At 38.2% G+C, this 15,062-nt stretch overlaps 1 protein-coding gene across 3 annotated transcripts in view; it reads right to left on the bottom strand.

Annotated features, from left to right (window-relative positions):
- FSTL5 (follistatin like 5) overlaps window positions 1–15,062 on the bottom strand; it is a 424,501-nt gene that overhangs the window by 347,414 nt on the left and 62,025 nt on the right. For all 3 annotated transcript variants that reach the window (XM_089525584.1, XM_089525583.1, XM_089525582.1), the window contains exon 3: window positions 10,184–10,217. In XM_089525584.1, the coding sequence (XP_089381710.1) occupies window positions 10,184–10,217 (34 nt within the window). The remainder of the gene's footprint in view (window positions 1–10,183; window positions 10,218–15,062) is intronic.

Here is a 15,062-nt window from a genome sequence, read left to right as displayed (position 1 = left end):
TATTTTAGAATTTATTTCAAGTTAAAACAACTACAGTCCTCCTCCATTTTTGCAGACTTTGAGTCCGTGGTCTCGGTCCTTCATGGACCAGCAAGCAGGGCGGGTTAAAGCCAATGAGGCTTGAATATGTGTGAATTTCCATTTCTGTGGAGGGGTCCAGAACAGATCCCCCATGAAAATGGAGGGATGACTGTAGTATTAAATTGGTGCACAGTGTTTATAGTCCAGATTTTACCCATTCAAAGTGCCATTATAAGCAATGTACAACACAAAACATAGTTTTGGTATCTAAGCGAATTAAACAAAACAATGGGATTTATTAATCCCAAATTCTGCTCAGCCTCATTGGAGTGACAACAGAGCTAGCCATCCATGTGAGACATTCACTTCTGTCTGGAAAAGAGAACCTGATCACATGAGAAAATGGATGGTAACTGTCAGATATTGGCATATAGGTAGCAGTGTCAGAAGTCTTAAGATTTTGTGCATGGAAAAAGAAAGATGTGGGAAGTAAAGAGATCTTTTAATCTTGTTCTTGGAAAGCCTTGCCAAACTGTTTCATGTTTTTATTTTTTTAATGATATGCCATCTCCATTGGCACTACTTGCCTGTTAACCCTATTTGCTTTGTAAGCATTTGGAAAGAGATGCATTTTTATACAATTGTCTATATGCATATATATGTGTAAAGTGACTCAATACTCAACAATCTGGGAATGGACTGGATTCAGTGATGCCAATCAGATTCCACTGTAAGTGTCTTAAACATATTAGGGAGCAAATTTCCAAGCAGACACGGAAAGTAGAAATGCATACAAAATTATGTTCATACCCAATTTGATTTGGCTTTGACTTAATTTGTCTGAGCCATTATGTTTCAATTCAACATTTGGAGATCAAACTTTTTTGGGGGGGAGGGGGTGCCCATCACTGACAGCCCCTGGAAATCCATAAAAGGCTGTAGCTTTTTCTCAGAAGTAGATATCTGCATGCAGAAAATAAGGAGACCATTCATTTCAGATTACAGAGAAATAATGTGGGGATTTTTAAACTATATGCCTTCCATTTTTATTTTTCAAAATAAACTGTCAACACTTCTTTTTTTAAAAAAAATGGCAGAATGGTGGGGAGGCACAGTTGCCTTTTTGAGGAAAGAAAGGCTTCCAAGTTTTAGATTAAACTGGAAATTATTGTGTATAGAAACTATTTTAAGCCTTTGAAAGTGAAAAACATGGTGATATTGGAAGAATGCCAACTCACAGTCCCATCCTTGCACAAAAAGACTCCTTTTAAAAAAATGAAATTAAAGCAAACCACAAACAACAGAATACAACTCTCTAAAGCTCTAAAATCTTAACTCTAAAGCTCTTTCAGATTTGTTTCTTTCCTCGGCATCTCTTTAGATCCAAGAAAATACCATGCAACCATAAATTTTTATCAAAGTCATAATCCCATACTCAAACCACATGGACTACAGAAATTCGCATAAATGTGCCCTAGAATTAGAAAGTGAATTTGTCAGTATACAATGGCATTTCCTCCCTGCCCTTTCTTTCTCACTCTGGGTGTTTTTTCAGGAAAAAGAACTATTCAAAGTGCTTAGAAATTGTGCTTTCTTTAGTGAAAACCAAAGCCCAAATCAAGTTTGGTAGCTTTGCAGGGGAACCTGCTTTGTCTTGGAAAGCACCCAAACTGTTAGAATTTGACTTGGCTTGGATTTTGGAGTTCTGTTGAAGTATGATGGATTCCTAATGCACAATAAATACTCTCCCAGTATCTACATTTCTCATTACATTTAATGCTCCTTTAAGATGCCACATAATTTTCAGATATATTCCACAAACAGGTAAGAATGGGCTTGATAGCTGCTGAAGAGAAGAAGCTGGAACAAGGGCCGTAATTAAAAGCCTCAGCTGCATCATAATTTTCATCATGCCTTAGATGTAGATTACCTTGTGTGGAACCAGAAGTACCTATTCAAACAGAATCAGAAAAAAAAATAATTCAGCTTCTTAATTTTTTTCTTATCACCTCAGAACATGACACTAGAATTGTCATCCTTCTTCAGAATGATGGATTTCTGCTATGATGCGCTAAAATGTTAAGATCAGGACTATGTGGAACACTCAACTAAGGATTAGTTTGGTAATGAAATAGATGCCTTTGAAGTGACTCAGAGTGGTGTTTTCACTGTCATTTTTTGCTGTAGTTTTATTCTCTCTGCTACTATTGTGGACTCACTCCACTACCATTATGCATTGTATCACACCACCACACACCATGAAGACAAACATATTTGGCTAAGCATTGGTTTCATAGACCCAGTCTGTAGTGAGAAAATGTGTTCTATCCTCACAGTAAATGGGAAAACACTTCTCACTTGCTTATAGGGCATGTGCGCGTATACACACACACAGAGTAAAAAGAGTGGCATTTATCACAAGAGACAAACATTATTTACATAAAGTATTAGCAAACAACACTTTCCCATTTGGGCTCAGCTCAAATTTCTTACAGGTTCATGAGATTTTTTCCCCCATTGGTCAACCATCAAGAATGATTGAAAAACATAAAGAAAACTAATAAAACTGAACCAGATAGAACAGAACTATTTAAAAAAAAATAGAAGTAACATGCATAGTTCTGTTACAATCAATATAAATACCAAGTTTCAGTCAATACATTGGGTGATATCTATGGTTTCCAAAAACCTAGGCAGTGCAACAGCTAGAATCATAAGCAAAGTCTGGCGAGCCATGCAGAGTGACTTTTTGGAAAGGTGGAGGCGAGATTTAAAATAATAAGAAATAATAAATACATCTTGCATCATGTTATTTCTGTACAATAACCACTTGGGCAGCCATGTGCTCGGCAGAATCCACAAGCAGACAGATGCATACTGCACTACACTTATGTAGGACAAAGGCAGGAGAGAGAAACAGAACACAGAGACAAGTCCCAGAGGCTACTGAAAATATTTTCTCTGGAAAACCAAACATCCAAATTCCAAAATAAGATACAAACAGCAGAGGTTTAACTACTAATACAAATAAAAAATACTGGGCAAAGGTCCAGATTTGGCTTTGTTTTGAAATAACAGACTGGGTTATACAAATGGAAGCTGATTTTAAATACCATTTGCCAGTGAGATTCTTGTACAGCTCTTAGCTGTAACAAATGATATACAACAGAAATCTTGAAGTATACAGAAGGAGAAGAACTATTTGGCATTACAATTAAAACCCGTCAGATAATGCATATACAGTGCACCCGCTCCATATGCAGGTGCACTATATGTGGCTTTCAGCTTACATTGAAGCCACACTACAATAGAATGATTGGTGCATGCACCCATGGCACGTGTGTGTTGGCACACCGCCATGCCTGAGCCCCATTATATTTAATGGGGCTCAAGCATATGCATTATTCGCCTTACACGGGGGTGATGGTGGTCCGGAACAGATCCCCTGCATAAGGCAAGGGTCTACTGTATACTAACAGATATAGCAATTGACTTAATTCATTCTACTCAACCATTTTTCCTTCATTCTAAAAGCAAGGAAAGTATTTCAACCCACACTATAATAAAAAGCAGTTATAGCCCTAAAGACACTATCAATGACATCAGTTAGTTCTTGATAGAGACCAGATAAATTACAACAGGATTATATCCAAAGGACTTCCCAGCCTATGCATACCCAAAGTCTTTCAGGTAACTTTTTCAACTTTGACGTTCATACATGATCTATTCTACTTTATAAACTGCTTAAGATGAGGTATTCAGCCACATAATGGTTTCAGCTGATTTGTTGTTGTTGCTGCTGTTGTTGTTGTTTTAAAAAACTTAGATAGAGCTTACCCAGAGCTTCCTGTAATTTATCTGTTATTATATTTGTATGCAACTTTTGTAAGCCAATGTACTCATGGCAGACAGATGGCAGCTAAGAAGTGAAAATGCTACTATTGTAGACATCAGCCTAGTGAATCCTTGGTAATTGTTCCATATTGATGCAGAAGTAGCTAAACCATGGATGAGAAACTTATGGTCCTCCAGGTGTTGTTGAAGTGCAACTCCCAGCATCCTTCATCAATAGCTAAGCTGGCATGAGTTTCTGGGCCTTGCAGTCTGACATCTTGAGGAAAACCATCTATTCCTGCCCCTGTGCAAAGACTGTTCGCCTTTAATAAACAGAGTTCCTATGGAGCTCTGGTTTCTAACAATATTTGAATGGGGCTACTGACAAATGAACAAATTAGATTATGGGTAGGAATGTGAAAATTCTTTCTATAGTTCTCTCATATTTGGTTGTGAAACATAATGTTTTCTGTCCACACAAAATTAATGTACCTTTTACACATTTATCTGATGTGTCTTTTGCATTTAATTTCACTTTACATAACATCATTCATGCACTTTTCTTAATTTAGGCATATTTTCCTCATTGATTAAAACATGCTTGTATGCTTCATTTATACACATTTTAGCTTTTCACATTTTAAAACACATGTACCATTTTGTCCTCACTTTATTTCTCAAGAACACTCTGTAAACCTCAAAAATGTGTGAACACTGAAGGTGAGGCACACAGTTTCTCACATAAAGTCTCAAGAGGTGGAACAAATGTTACATTTGTCAAAGCTAAATTTATTTCCATCCCTAACCAAGAGATTACCCTTAGTCCTCTCACTACTCATGCAAAAATTACACACTCCACCTTATCCATTTGTCTTAACTACAGTTAGGGGTTAGTTAACAGTTAACTCCACTATTAACTATTTTTATTTCTAAATAGGGCCAACACTTCTAATTATAATTTGAAACTCATTTTTGAAGTTTATTAAGGGGGAAACATTATGGAAGCATATTCTGACTACTTTAGTACTCAGTCAACCACAGTGGGGAAAATTGATTCTGAACCACAAACGCTTAAATGAGAAGGTGTGAAAGGACAAGTGTGATAATTATGGGTACTAAAGCATGAACACTGAATTGGCAAAAAGATTGCTCCAGATAACTGCTTGAGGATCCTGGATGCATCCCGTAAACTGGAGTTGTCAGACTTTAATGGATAGAGTTGTTGGAGATATTTTACAGCCCTTCGACATCTTTATACTTGGTTAGTCTCTTAAATTGAAGACCTAATGAACTTCTGAGCATGCTGGGCCCTGCCAACTTGCAAAGTATTGGTGACCTCCCTTAACATATTCCTCACTGCATGGAAGTAGCACACTCAGAAATCATTCTTAAGAGCTTGCTTTGCAGCCACTGCTGTGCAGAAAAAAACACTTTCTAGATAATTTGATGCTGTAAAAGAGGAAGACAACATGCATGAAGCATCTCTCACAGGGAGATATAATAGGCATGTACTTAAGTATCTACAAATGTATAATTTTTTTTCTTTACGAGTAAAATCTTCAAAGCAAGTAATATTTATGGAGCAGGCCCCATGATGACTTCAGAAGAACAATATTTGACTATGGTAGGCTGATAAGCTTAGGCACACAAATAGTCATAATTTTCTTTTTCACCTAATACATTAATTCATTGCAGGCGTCAAGTATTCTGGTGAGCATATGTGCTGGCAAGAGCTTCCATTAAATTCAATGAAGGGAACAGCTTTGCATGTCCAAAGAGATGAACATATTGACTTTCCCCCATATTGAAATTAATGGGGAAGCGCTTGCTGCCACATGGTGGGCACATCACCGTTTGCACAGCTAGATAGGATGCTAGGCTTTTGAGGGTAGGATACGTGAGTGTATTCTACATACATAAATTGTTTAAATTGTTTGTTCTTCAGTAAGAATATTGTGCAGTTCTGCCTCCTGTCTTTCAGTTTGTTAAGCAGAAGCAGACTGTAACTTTGAGAGGTTACTTCAAGGAGACAAAGTGACCTCTGCTTTTTTCCAAATCTCTTTTGTGGTAAATAGATGCTAGAATACTAGATGCCCAGAGATCTGCTTGTGATACTGAGGAAGGTAATTATTTTCACCAGGCCTCTAAGTATAAGATGCTAACAACTTAGGAGAAATATGTCAGTGTTGAACCCATGTGTTATATGCAGAAGATTGAAGTCAACCCCTTATATTTTCAAACAAGGCAATTTCTTTTATTTACTTATTTAATTTATATCCCACTTTTTTTCCAATATGAGACCCAAGGTGGAGAACAATATGAGTCAAAACTGAATACAATTAAGTAATTGATAATACAGTGGGGTTTTTTTTAATAAATAAAAGTATTAAAAACAGTAATAGTTTTAGAATGTTGTTAAAATATAGTGATGTTACCTGGAATTGACTAAGGACCTATGCATATGGGGCAGGATACCATGGGCCAACTCCATGGCATCTCAACTGTGGTTTTGACCTGGTTCTTCACCTGGGACTTCAGGTGTTCACTGCAGCAAAAAGTGGGTGCACAGTGATGGGTAGGTCACACACCTGTATGTCGCCATGTCATGGAGCAGCCATGGCCACGTGCCTCTTACCTGTTGGCCCTGCCATATCTCCTGGGGAAGCCCCCACCACAGTCCATAAGGGTGGAAACTGGGAACCTGATTTCACCCATATGACCATCACAGATTGTGATTGTGGCTGCACAGAGAACATGAAACAGCACCAGCCCATGTGGTCTGCTGGCAGTCACAGTGGACTGGTCTTTTTAGACAGAAACAAAAGCTTTAGGGCTGGGATTGGTCCAGAACCACCATACAGGACATCACAAGGCCAGAGGAACATCGGCATTTGGACTCATGAGTTCAGTTCTTAAGTCAGTTATGAATGCATAATCTAGAGTTACACTTTGGTGACTGGTTTGTATTCATGTATTCTCTAGTTTAGGAGATACATAGGGACCATGTAACTCCCATAATTCCTACTTACAGGCAGCAGACACTGTGATCAATGGAGGGTCTGTACACCAGTCAATCAGGAAGCAGCTTACTGATGTTACTACCATGAATGAGCATTCTCCATTGCAAAGATGACTTAAACAGGGACCTGCCTGTTGCACTGGAGATCACTCACAGGAAGAGTGGGACTATCACTCAGCTACTTCCTGATTGACAGGGGAACAGACCCCCATTTACAGCAGTGGCTGCTGCCTGGTAAGTGGGGATAGAGGGGTAGGACCAAGAGTCATTATGTAGCTACACATTTGTAACTGCCCAAGTGAATTCTGGCCATTGATTAAAAAAAAATAACAAACAGTTAACACTCAAAGGCCTGAGTAAACATAAATGTCTTTGCCTGTCAGAAGAAAAAATATATATAGAGGGAGCCAAGCTGGCTTCCCAGGGGAGGGAATTCTACCAGAGGCAGCCACTGAGAAGGCTCTCACCTATATCCTCCCCAAGTGTGCTTGCAAGGGTGGGAGAACTAAAGAAAAGCATTTCCCTTTAAACCCAAGCAGCTCATACCAGGAACTCCCTGACACATTAGAAAAGTGCTGCTGGACAGTGCTGGGGTGATTATGATTATTCACTCAAAATGTTTCCCTCATAATCTAGAACAGGCAGCCTCCGAGGTTATTTTTGAAGCTCCTATGACCTCCAGCACCCATCCAAATGTTTTGGGAAAATAGAATTATTAGTCCCCAACAGTCCCTATGCCCCTGGAGGACAATTTTGCCATTATTTTTAAAAGGACAGAAAGTGATCTACAAAATATATTTTTAATAAAGTGCATGGTTGAATGCACAAAACAATTTTTATAAGTTAAAAAAAGTCAGAGGCCCATAAATAAATAAATAATAGAAAATGGAAAAAAATCTCTCATCCAGTGGAAGAATAGTTTTGAAACAAGGATGGGCAGTGTTTGATTTCTCCAGATATAGTTACCTGCAGCTCCCACAGCCAATGATGAGTGATGATGGAAATTGCAGACCAAGAATAATAAGAAAGCCACACATTGCTCAGCCTAATGCAGACAATGCTAATCTAGACAAACATATCATACATCATGGTATAAACCTAATGTGTATGCTTCACTGAATGCACAGATCTAAGTAAACCTACATGTTTCTTTTTGTAAAGTGAAACTTCTTTATACAGAACATGCTTAAAAGCCACAAAAGCAAGAACACAGGTCATATCATTAAAATACATAAAAAGTTCTAAAGTTCTAGAGATAAAATTGTATTGAACTAAAATTCAGAATAACTCCTAAAACATATTGAATGAGACAGGTTTTGTGTCATGCTCTTGCTGGAGTCCTCCCCCTACCCTATATACATGCCTTCTATTCTTAAAAAAAAAACCCTGTAATGTATTACAAGTATTACAGTACGCCTCTGCAGATGGGACAAATGTGTTGACAAATATGTTGATATGTTGCTGGAGGCTACAGTATTCGTTGCCATACCTTTCTCTCTCTCTGTTTCTCTGCTCTCTGTTTAAATACCTCAACTATGTTCCTAATGGCCTAGCCTATATACTGGCAAAATGTATTTTCACTCCTGCTTGAACTTCTTTTTAATTCTATGAAATGCCCAGACAAAAAGTTTCCTCTTCTCCTTTCTCTATCTTTCTTAAAAATTCAAATTACAGTACTACAATGCATTACTGCATCAGTGAAATTGCACCTTTGCACTCTAACACTATAACTTTGAGAAAGAATTTTTTGAAAAATCAAGAGAGCAGGAAGTTTGTCTTTCAGAGCATAAAGCCCAGCTCAGCAAACTATGCCCTAGCTTTATTTTTTTAAAATAAATAAATAAAACCCTTTAGAAAGCTCCATTGCAGGCCCAAGAAATCATTCCAAAAACCCCTCCAAGTAATAGAATGAGTGCATTCAGAGGCAAGAATATATCATGAGACCACACACTTCTTCAACCAATCTGGAAGTACCTCATGATGGACAAATTCAAATGAAAATGATGATTGTCCATACATTATACATAAGATGCATACATTATTCCAAAAAAGATGTTATTTATTTGTCCATAGGCAAAGTGTGCTTACATGAAGACCCCAAGGCCTTTTTGTGGAAAGCACCTTTGGAAAGCCCCAATAATTACATAGTGTATTACAAATTGCCCTTTTTATTTTATTTATATTCTGTATAGGATCCATGACAGCATAAGACAAGGAGCACCTGTTCAGGACCCTACATAAGGTAAACTGAAGGTATTGTTTTGGGGTTGTACTGTGGATTTTGTTTGTTTGCTTGCTTCAGAGAGATTGTGGAGCCTGATCCAACCTATAATAAATCATGTGGTTAAAAATGACCTCAGCTGTTGCCATTGAAGTTCCACTGGGACAAATTTAACTCCATGGAGCAGGTTTCATTTACTGCAAGTTTCGTGAACATGGTAGTCACACTTTGTCCTGTACTTCATACAAAACTCACATATGACCACAAATAATGTTATTTGGACAGATTCATAGAGTTCCTTGCACACTATAAACCAGGAAAACGTGCTTCAACACCAAAATATATAGAAGTTCACAAGTTTAGTGTATACCAGTTTCCTAAAATAAATTCTATTGAACATTTGTAAGTTAAATCCAGCAGTACGTAAAACCTCTGTTCCTCAGAACAGTTGTCTAGTCCCAGCTTCAAACACAGATGACTGAGCTATGAAAACAGGACTTCTCCTCTTCTCTCCATGACAGTGTCTCTAGCTGTGAACCTCCCCATAATACACAGAGAGAGGATCCTGATGAGTACAGTGGATGGGAATTATGCAATCAGATTGTAGGATTGTAGTTCTTAGCAACCCAAAACAGCATAGCTAATGATGAGGAATACTGGGATTGGTAGTCTAACAGGATTTGGTGGGCTACAAGATTCCCATCCCTGAGAGTAGTTGTGGCATGGAGAGAAATCATGTGGAGATATCTTATTTTAGCTTCTGGAATGGCAATCACTCTGTTTAACATTAATTCTGTTTGCCAGGGCAGGGAGGGGAGATGGGTATGTGCCATGGGAAGAAAAGGAAGGGAAGCTGACTTCTACAAATCCCCAACCAGTATCTAAATCTGGATCCAGCCTAAACATTCAGTACTATCTAATTTTGACAAATGATGACATTTCAAATTTTGTAATGCACACTCCATTAAATGAAAAAAAACAGGCAAAATATAACAGGAAACAGAAATACTGCACTCCAATTGATGCTAAACTATAAAGCATAGATTATTTATTTTTGAACAACAACAACATCCTGTCTATATACATACCTTTATTTCTTGAATGTTCTGGAGTCTTTTCTTGCTGTAATTCAAAACAAAGAGAATAGCAATTACTTTTTTGATATTGTCTTTATGTCAATAAAAAACTTATTACATCCTGATAAAAGACAGTGAACCCTTTTATTTACATTTGACAAATACAAATGACATAACCGATCCTTCACTGTTGGCAAGTAGTACTGAATTTATTAGGATTTGATAAATTAAGCAAAAACAGGTACATACAAAGATGATTTTCTTATGTTGCTATTCTAAAGCAGCAGTTCTAAGGAAAAAGCTCAGTAAAGACCAGGAGACCTATCTCCAGGTAAATGTGCACAAAATAAGAATGAGCTGTAATGTCATGATGGAAACAAAGCAAAGTCCCAGCTTCCTCTTATAGTGCAAATGTGTGTGGGCTGATGAATATCCATAGACTAATCTCCCAGATTTTCCCCAAGAACTCCCACTTCCCTGTTATTTGTAATGCTCTGTTTCCTTAGTTACCTTTGATTTGATTTTATTTTCTTGCACACTAAAGAAATAATGCAGTTTGACACCATGTTAATTTTCATGGTTCAGTGCTATGGTATTCTGTGACTGTTTCACAAAACTACAATTCCCATAATTCCATGACACTTAAAATGGTGTCAGTCTGGCTCATTTCTACAGGCTTGAACAGCAAGTTTCATTTTGTCTCACGGCTGTCTCACAGTGGATGCGCCATCGGCGTTTGAAGCTCAACATGTCCAAAATGGAGCTTTTTGTCTTTCCTCCTAAGCCCACCCTTCAACACTCCTTTGCTGTCTCTGGACAACATTTCTATTCAACCAGTCTAGCAAGCCCGCAGTCTTGGTTTTATCTTTGATTCTTCTCTGTCGTGTATCCCTCAGATCCAGACCACAGCCAAGGCTTGTAGATTCTTTTTATACAGCATTGCCAAAATCCAACCATATCTCTCTGCCTCTACTGCCAAGATCCTGGTCTATGCCCTAGTGGTCTCATGACTTGATTACTGTAACGTCCTCCTGGCTGGGCTTCCTCTTTCTCACCTCCGTCCTTTAATTTCTGTCCAGCATTCAGCTGCATGCATTATCACTTCCGCCCACCACTCTGACCACATCTCTCCTGTGTTGGCATCCCTTCACTGGCTCTCCCTCCCTTTCCGTATTCAGTATAAGCTCCTGCTGTCGACGTTTAAAGCCCTCCATGGACTGGCCCCTCCTTACTTATCAGACCTTCTTTCTCTTCACCTTCCCACTAGGGCCCTCCGTTCTGGTAGTCAAGGTCTGCTGTCCCAGCCCAGGATTTCCTCTGCCCCATCTCAGATTCGCCCCTTTTCACTCACTGCCCCTCACTCCTAGAACCTTCTTCCCCCACAAGCAAGAGCCATCACTTCTTTAACCAGCTTCAAAATGGAGCTGAAGACCATCCTGTTCAGAAAAGCATTCCCAGGCATTGCATAACTGCCACTTGCCATTTGATGTTCTTTTGTTGTCTGTTTTACTGAATCATTTCCTGTATTGCCACGTGTTTTATATGTATTATCCTACTAGAGAGGCCCCTTCCCCACCACCTTTCCCTTCTCCTTTTGTGTCGTGCCTTTTTAGATTGTAAGCCTGAGGGCAGGGAACCGTCCAATTAAAAAGATTGTATGTACAGCGTTGTGTAAATTTACAGCGCTTTATAAATAAAGGTTAATAATAATAATAATAATAATAATAATAATAATAATAATACAGTGTAGATGCAGCCTAAATTTCCACTTATAAAAATTAAATCATTTTCCTTCACTGTCTCAGTATCTGTAGGGTTAAGACCATGCATTTGTTCAGAGATGGCCAACCTTCATCCTAGATGTAGAAGGGTTTTATAACTGGAATGAGGAATGTGTGACCCTCCAAATGGAACTGGATATCAGCTACCATATGCGCCCATGCAGCCAATGATGAGTGAAAATAGGAGCTGTAGTTTGGAAGTAATGAGTACTGAATATTCTTTCACCCCTTTCAAAGGTAATACACTAGCTCATTTACACAGTAAAGCAAGCAGTCTTTCAACTGAATTCTGTGTTTTGCATCAGCATCACCTGACAGCCCCCCACCCCAAAAAAATAAATAACTACTCCAGAATTATGTTTATTTAAGATCTTTGGAAGTTTCAGTTTGCCCAGAATATTGTAGTCCACCTTCTGGAATGACAAAGACTCTTAACAACAGGGGCTCTGTGTATCACTGGCTCCAAGAAACAATTGAAAATTCAGATTACAATCTATAAAACAAGATTACAGCACTTTTTGTATTTCATGTTTTAGGCTTCAAATCATAGAAGGTTTAGCCTGCATAGCCAATGGTAAAGAATGGTGCAAATCATAGTCCAAAATATATGAAGCACCAAAGCTTCATCATTCTTTTTGCAATTGCCCAAATTGCTCTGCTCTACCATAATGTCTTGGAGCAGATCATATTACTATTATCTGGGACCAGGGTATCTCATCAATTGCTTCCTTTTGTAGGAGCCTAGGTAGGCATCTCTTGTTCATCCTATGTTGTCTGAAATCTAGCAGATGAGGTGATATGCCAACTGCGACCCTACCTGGGCCAAAGGGGCCTTGAAACTGTGGTACATGCTCTGGTAACCTCTCTCTTAGATTTCTGTAACACGCTCTACATGGGGCAACCCTTGTACCAAGCCCGGAAGCTTCAGCTAGTACAAAACATGGCAGCCAGATTGGTCACCGGCGCATCTAGGTTTGACCATATAACACCTATTCTGAAAGATCTGCACTGGCTGCCTATTCGCTTCCGAGCACAATACAAGGTGTTGGTTATTACCTATAAAACCCTACATGGCTTAGGTCCGAGTTACTTGAGGGACCACATCTCCCCATATAATCCGCCCCGCACATTCAGAACACCTGGGAAGAATTTACTGGAAACACCATCTTCCAAATATGTGTCCACATCCCAGATGGCCTTCTGTATAGCGGATGTGGAATAGTCTTCCCGAGGAGCTCCATCTCATGACACCCCTGGAAACATTCAAAAAGAGACTTAAAAACTTTCTCTTTTGCCAAGCCTGCCCCCCTGAAGAATGAAGTTGTATTTTGGACACCACTGATTCTCTGCCTTACCCTAGATATGAATGTTGGTTGATTGTATGATTCTGTATAGAGTTTTGCTGTAATTTTTGTATTATTGGATTTTATTGGATTTCTATGACACTGTTTGTATTGGTTTTAATAGTCTGTAACCCCACTTCGATCCAAAAGGGAGAGGTGGGGAAACACAAATAAAATTTATTATTGTTGTTATTATTATTATTATTATTATTATTATGAAGCAAACATTTTCTGATTCCAGCACCAAGGTTTCAGAATGTCTTCTCTGAAGAAATATGTATCTTTACCTAAAGTTTTGTTTTGAGGTGAGATCTCAAAATTGATTTTAAAACATGGTGTAAATGAATTAGTCCATGGTGTAAATGAATTGTCTACTGTCTTATAAAGATTTTAGTTAACCCCCCACACACACACTTTTACTGTTTTTTTTTTTTTTTTTTTTTTTTTTTTTTTTTTTTTTTTACTATTCAGCATTTATTGATTGTTTTAATGTTGGTTTTGTGGACTACACTGAGGCTCACTGAGTAAAGAAAAAAAGTCTTGTGGACTACACTGAGGCCCACTGAGTAAGGAAAAAAAAAAGACTTTAAAAACAAAGAAAGAGTGTCCCCAAAGGTTGATCCACCAATTCACTTCAGCTAGAGCGTCAACAAGTGCTTTGCTTCAATGTACTCTAGAAACAATTAATAACAGTAGGGCTGGTGTTTGGCACACAGGGTTAAACCTTTAAATAGAAATGAGCATTCAGTATGTTTAACTTAACTTGGTATTTTATTGTGAAAATTTATATTGGGATTTTATCTGAGCTTTAACAATCCAGGATTACAATGAGAAAAAACCGAAATGAATCAAGATCCATAGAAAGGCTAACTGTCCAAAGATGTACAAAGTGCACTGATGAATCTTGCAAGTCATCCGTCTTACCAGCAGTTTCCCTTGCCCTTATCACACTCTGAAGCTAAAGTTGACAAGTCATTTGCTCATTCATTTACATTTGCCTTCCTCTATGACACACACATTATTTGTATCCAGGCAACCATGAGAGTATTATTCCTCATTCAAGCACTAACTGACATCATATTGCATTCTTCTAGTTTAATTTCTATGCATTTTATACTTTGATTGACAAGTCTATTCTATAAAAATACTGATGTTGCTAAAACAAGAGTTTGGAAGTGCAACTCTCTCCCAGAAACTAACTGAGGAGCTTATCACATGTCTGAATAAATCGATTTACCTCTACCCAGCTTAAATTTTAATTTGGGTGCACCCTGATATTATTGCAAGGTTTTTGCCACCTAATTAATACATCCTGGGTCCATTCCCACTTCCAGGAGTGCTCCTCACAGTTCTTTTTAGATCTGGAAGTTTTCTGAGTTAAGAAAATAGCCACCAAAGCACTCCTGGAAGTGGGGATAGACCCGGGATGTATTCAGGTGACAAATTAGGCACCAAAAACCTTGATATAATATCAGGATGTCACTCAAATTAAGATTTAAGCTGCATAGAAGTAAACTGGTTTATTAAGACATGTGATAAACTCCATAATCTAGTCACGTTCAGATAATCATACTAAAGTCATACTTAAACACACATATGGTACTACATGAGTGCAACTCTGAAATGCAGATGATTTGACACTGGCAGGAAATAAAACCAACAATTATTCTGCTTTGAGATTTTTGTGGGTTTGATGCTATTTGACATTGTAGGCTGCTTTGAGAGTATTAGGAAAGCAAAGTCTAGGTGTTTTAAATAACTCAATAA

The sequence above is a fragment of the Sceloporus occidentalis genome, unplaced genomic scaffold, assembly GCF_023333645.1.
Source record: "Sceloporus occidentalis isolate IW3139 unplaced genomic scaffold, rSceOcc1.0.p SCAF_5, whole genome shotgun sequence".
In the NCBI taxonomy this organism is placed as follows: domain Eukaryota; kingdom Metazoa; phylum Chordata; class Lepidosauria; order Squamata; family Phrynosomatidae; genus Sceloporus; species Sceloporus occidentalis.
Note: the sequence above shows the minus strand (reverse complement) of the source record. Positions and strands in the feature narration are given on the sequence as shown.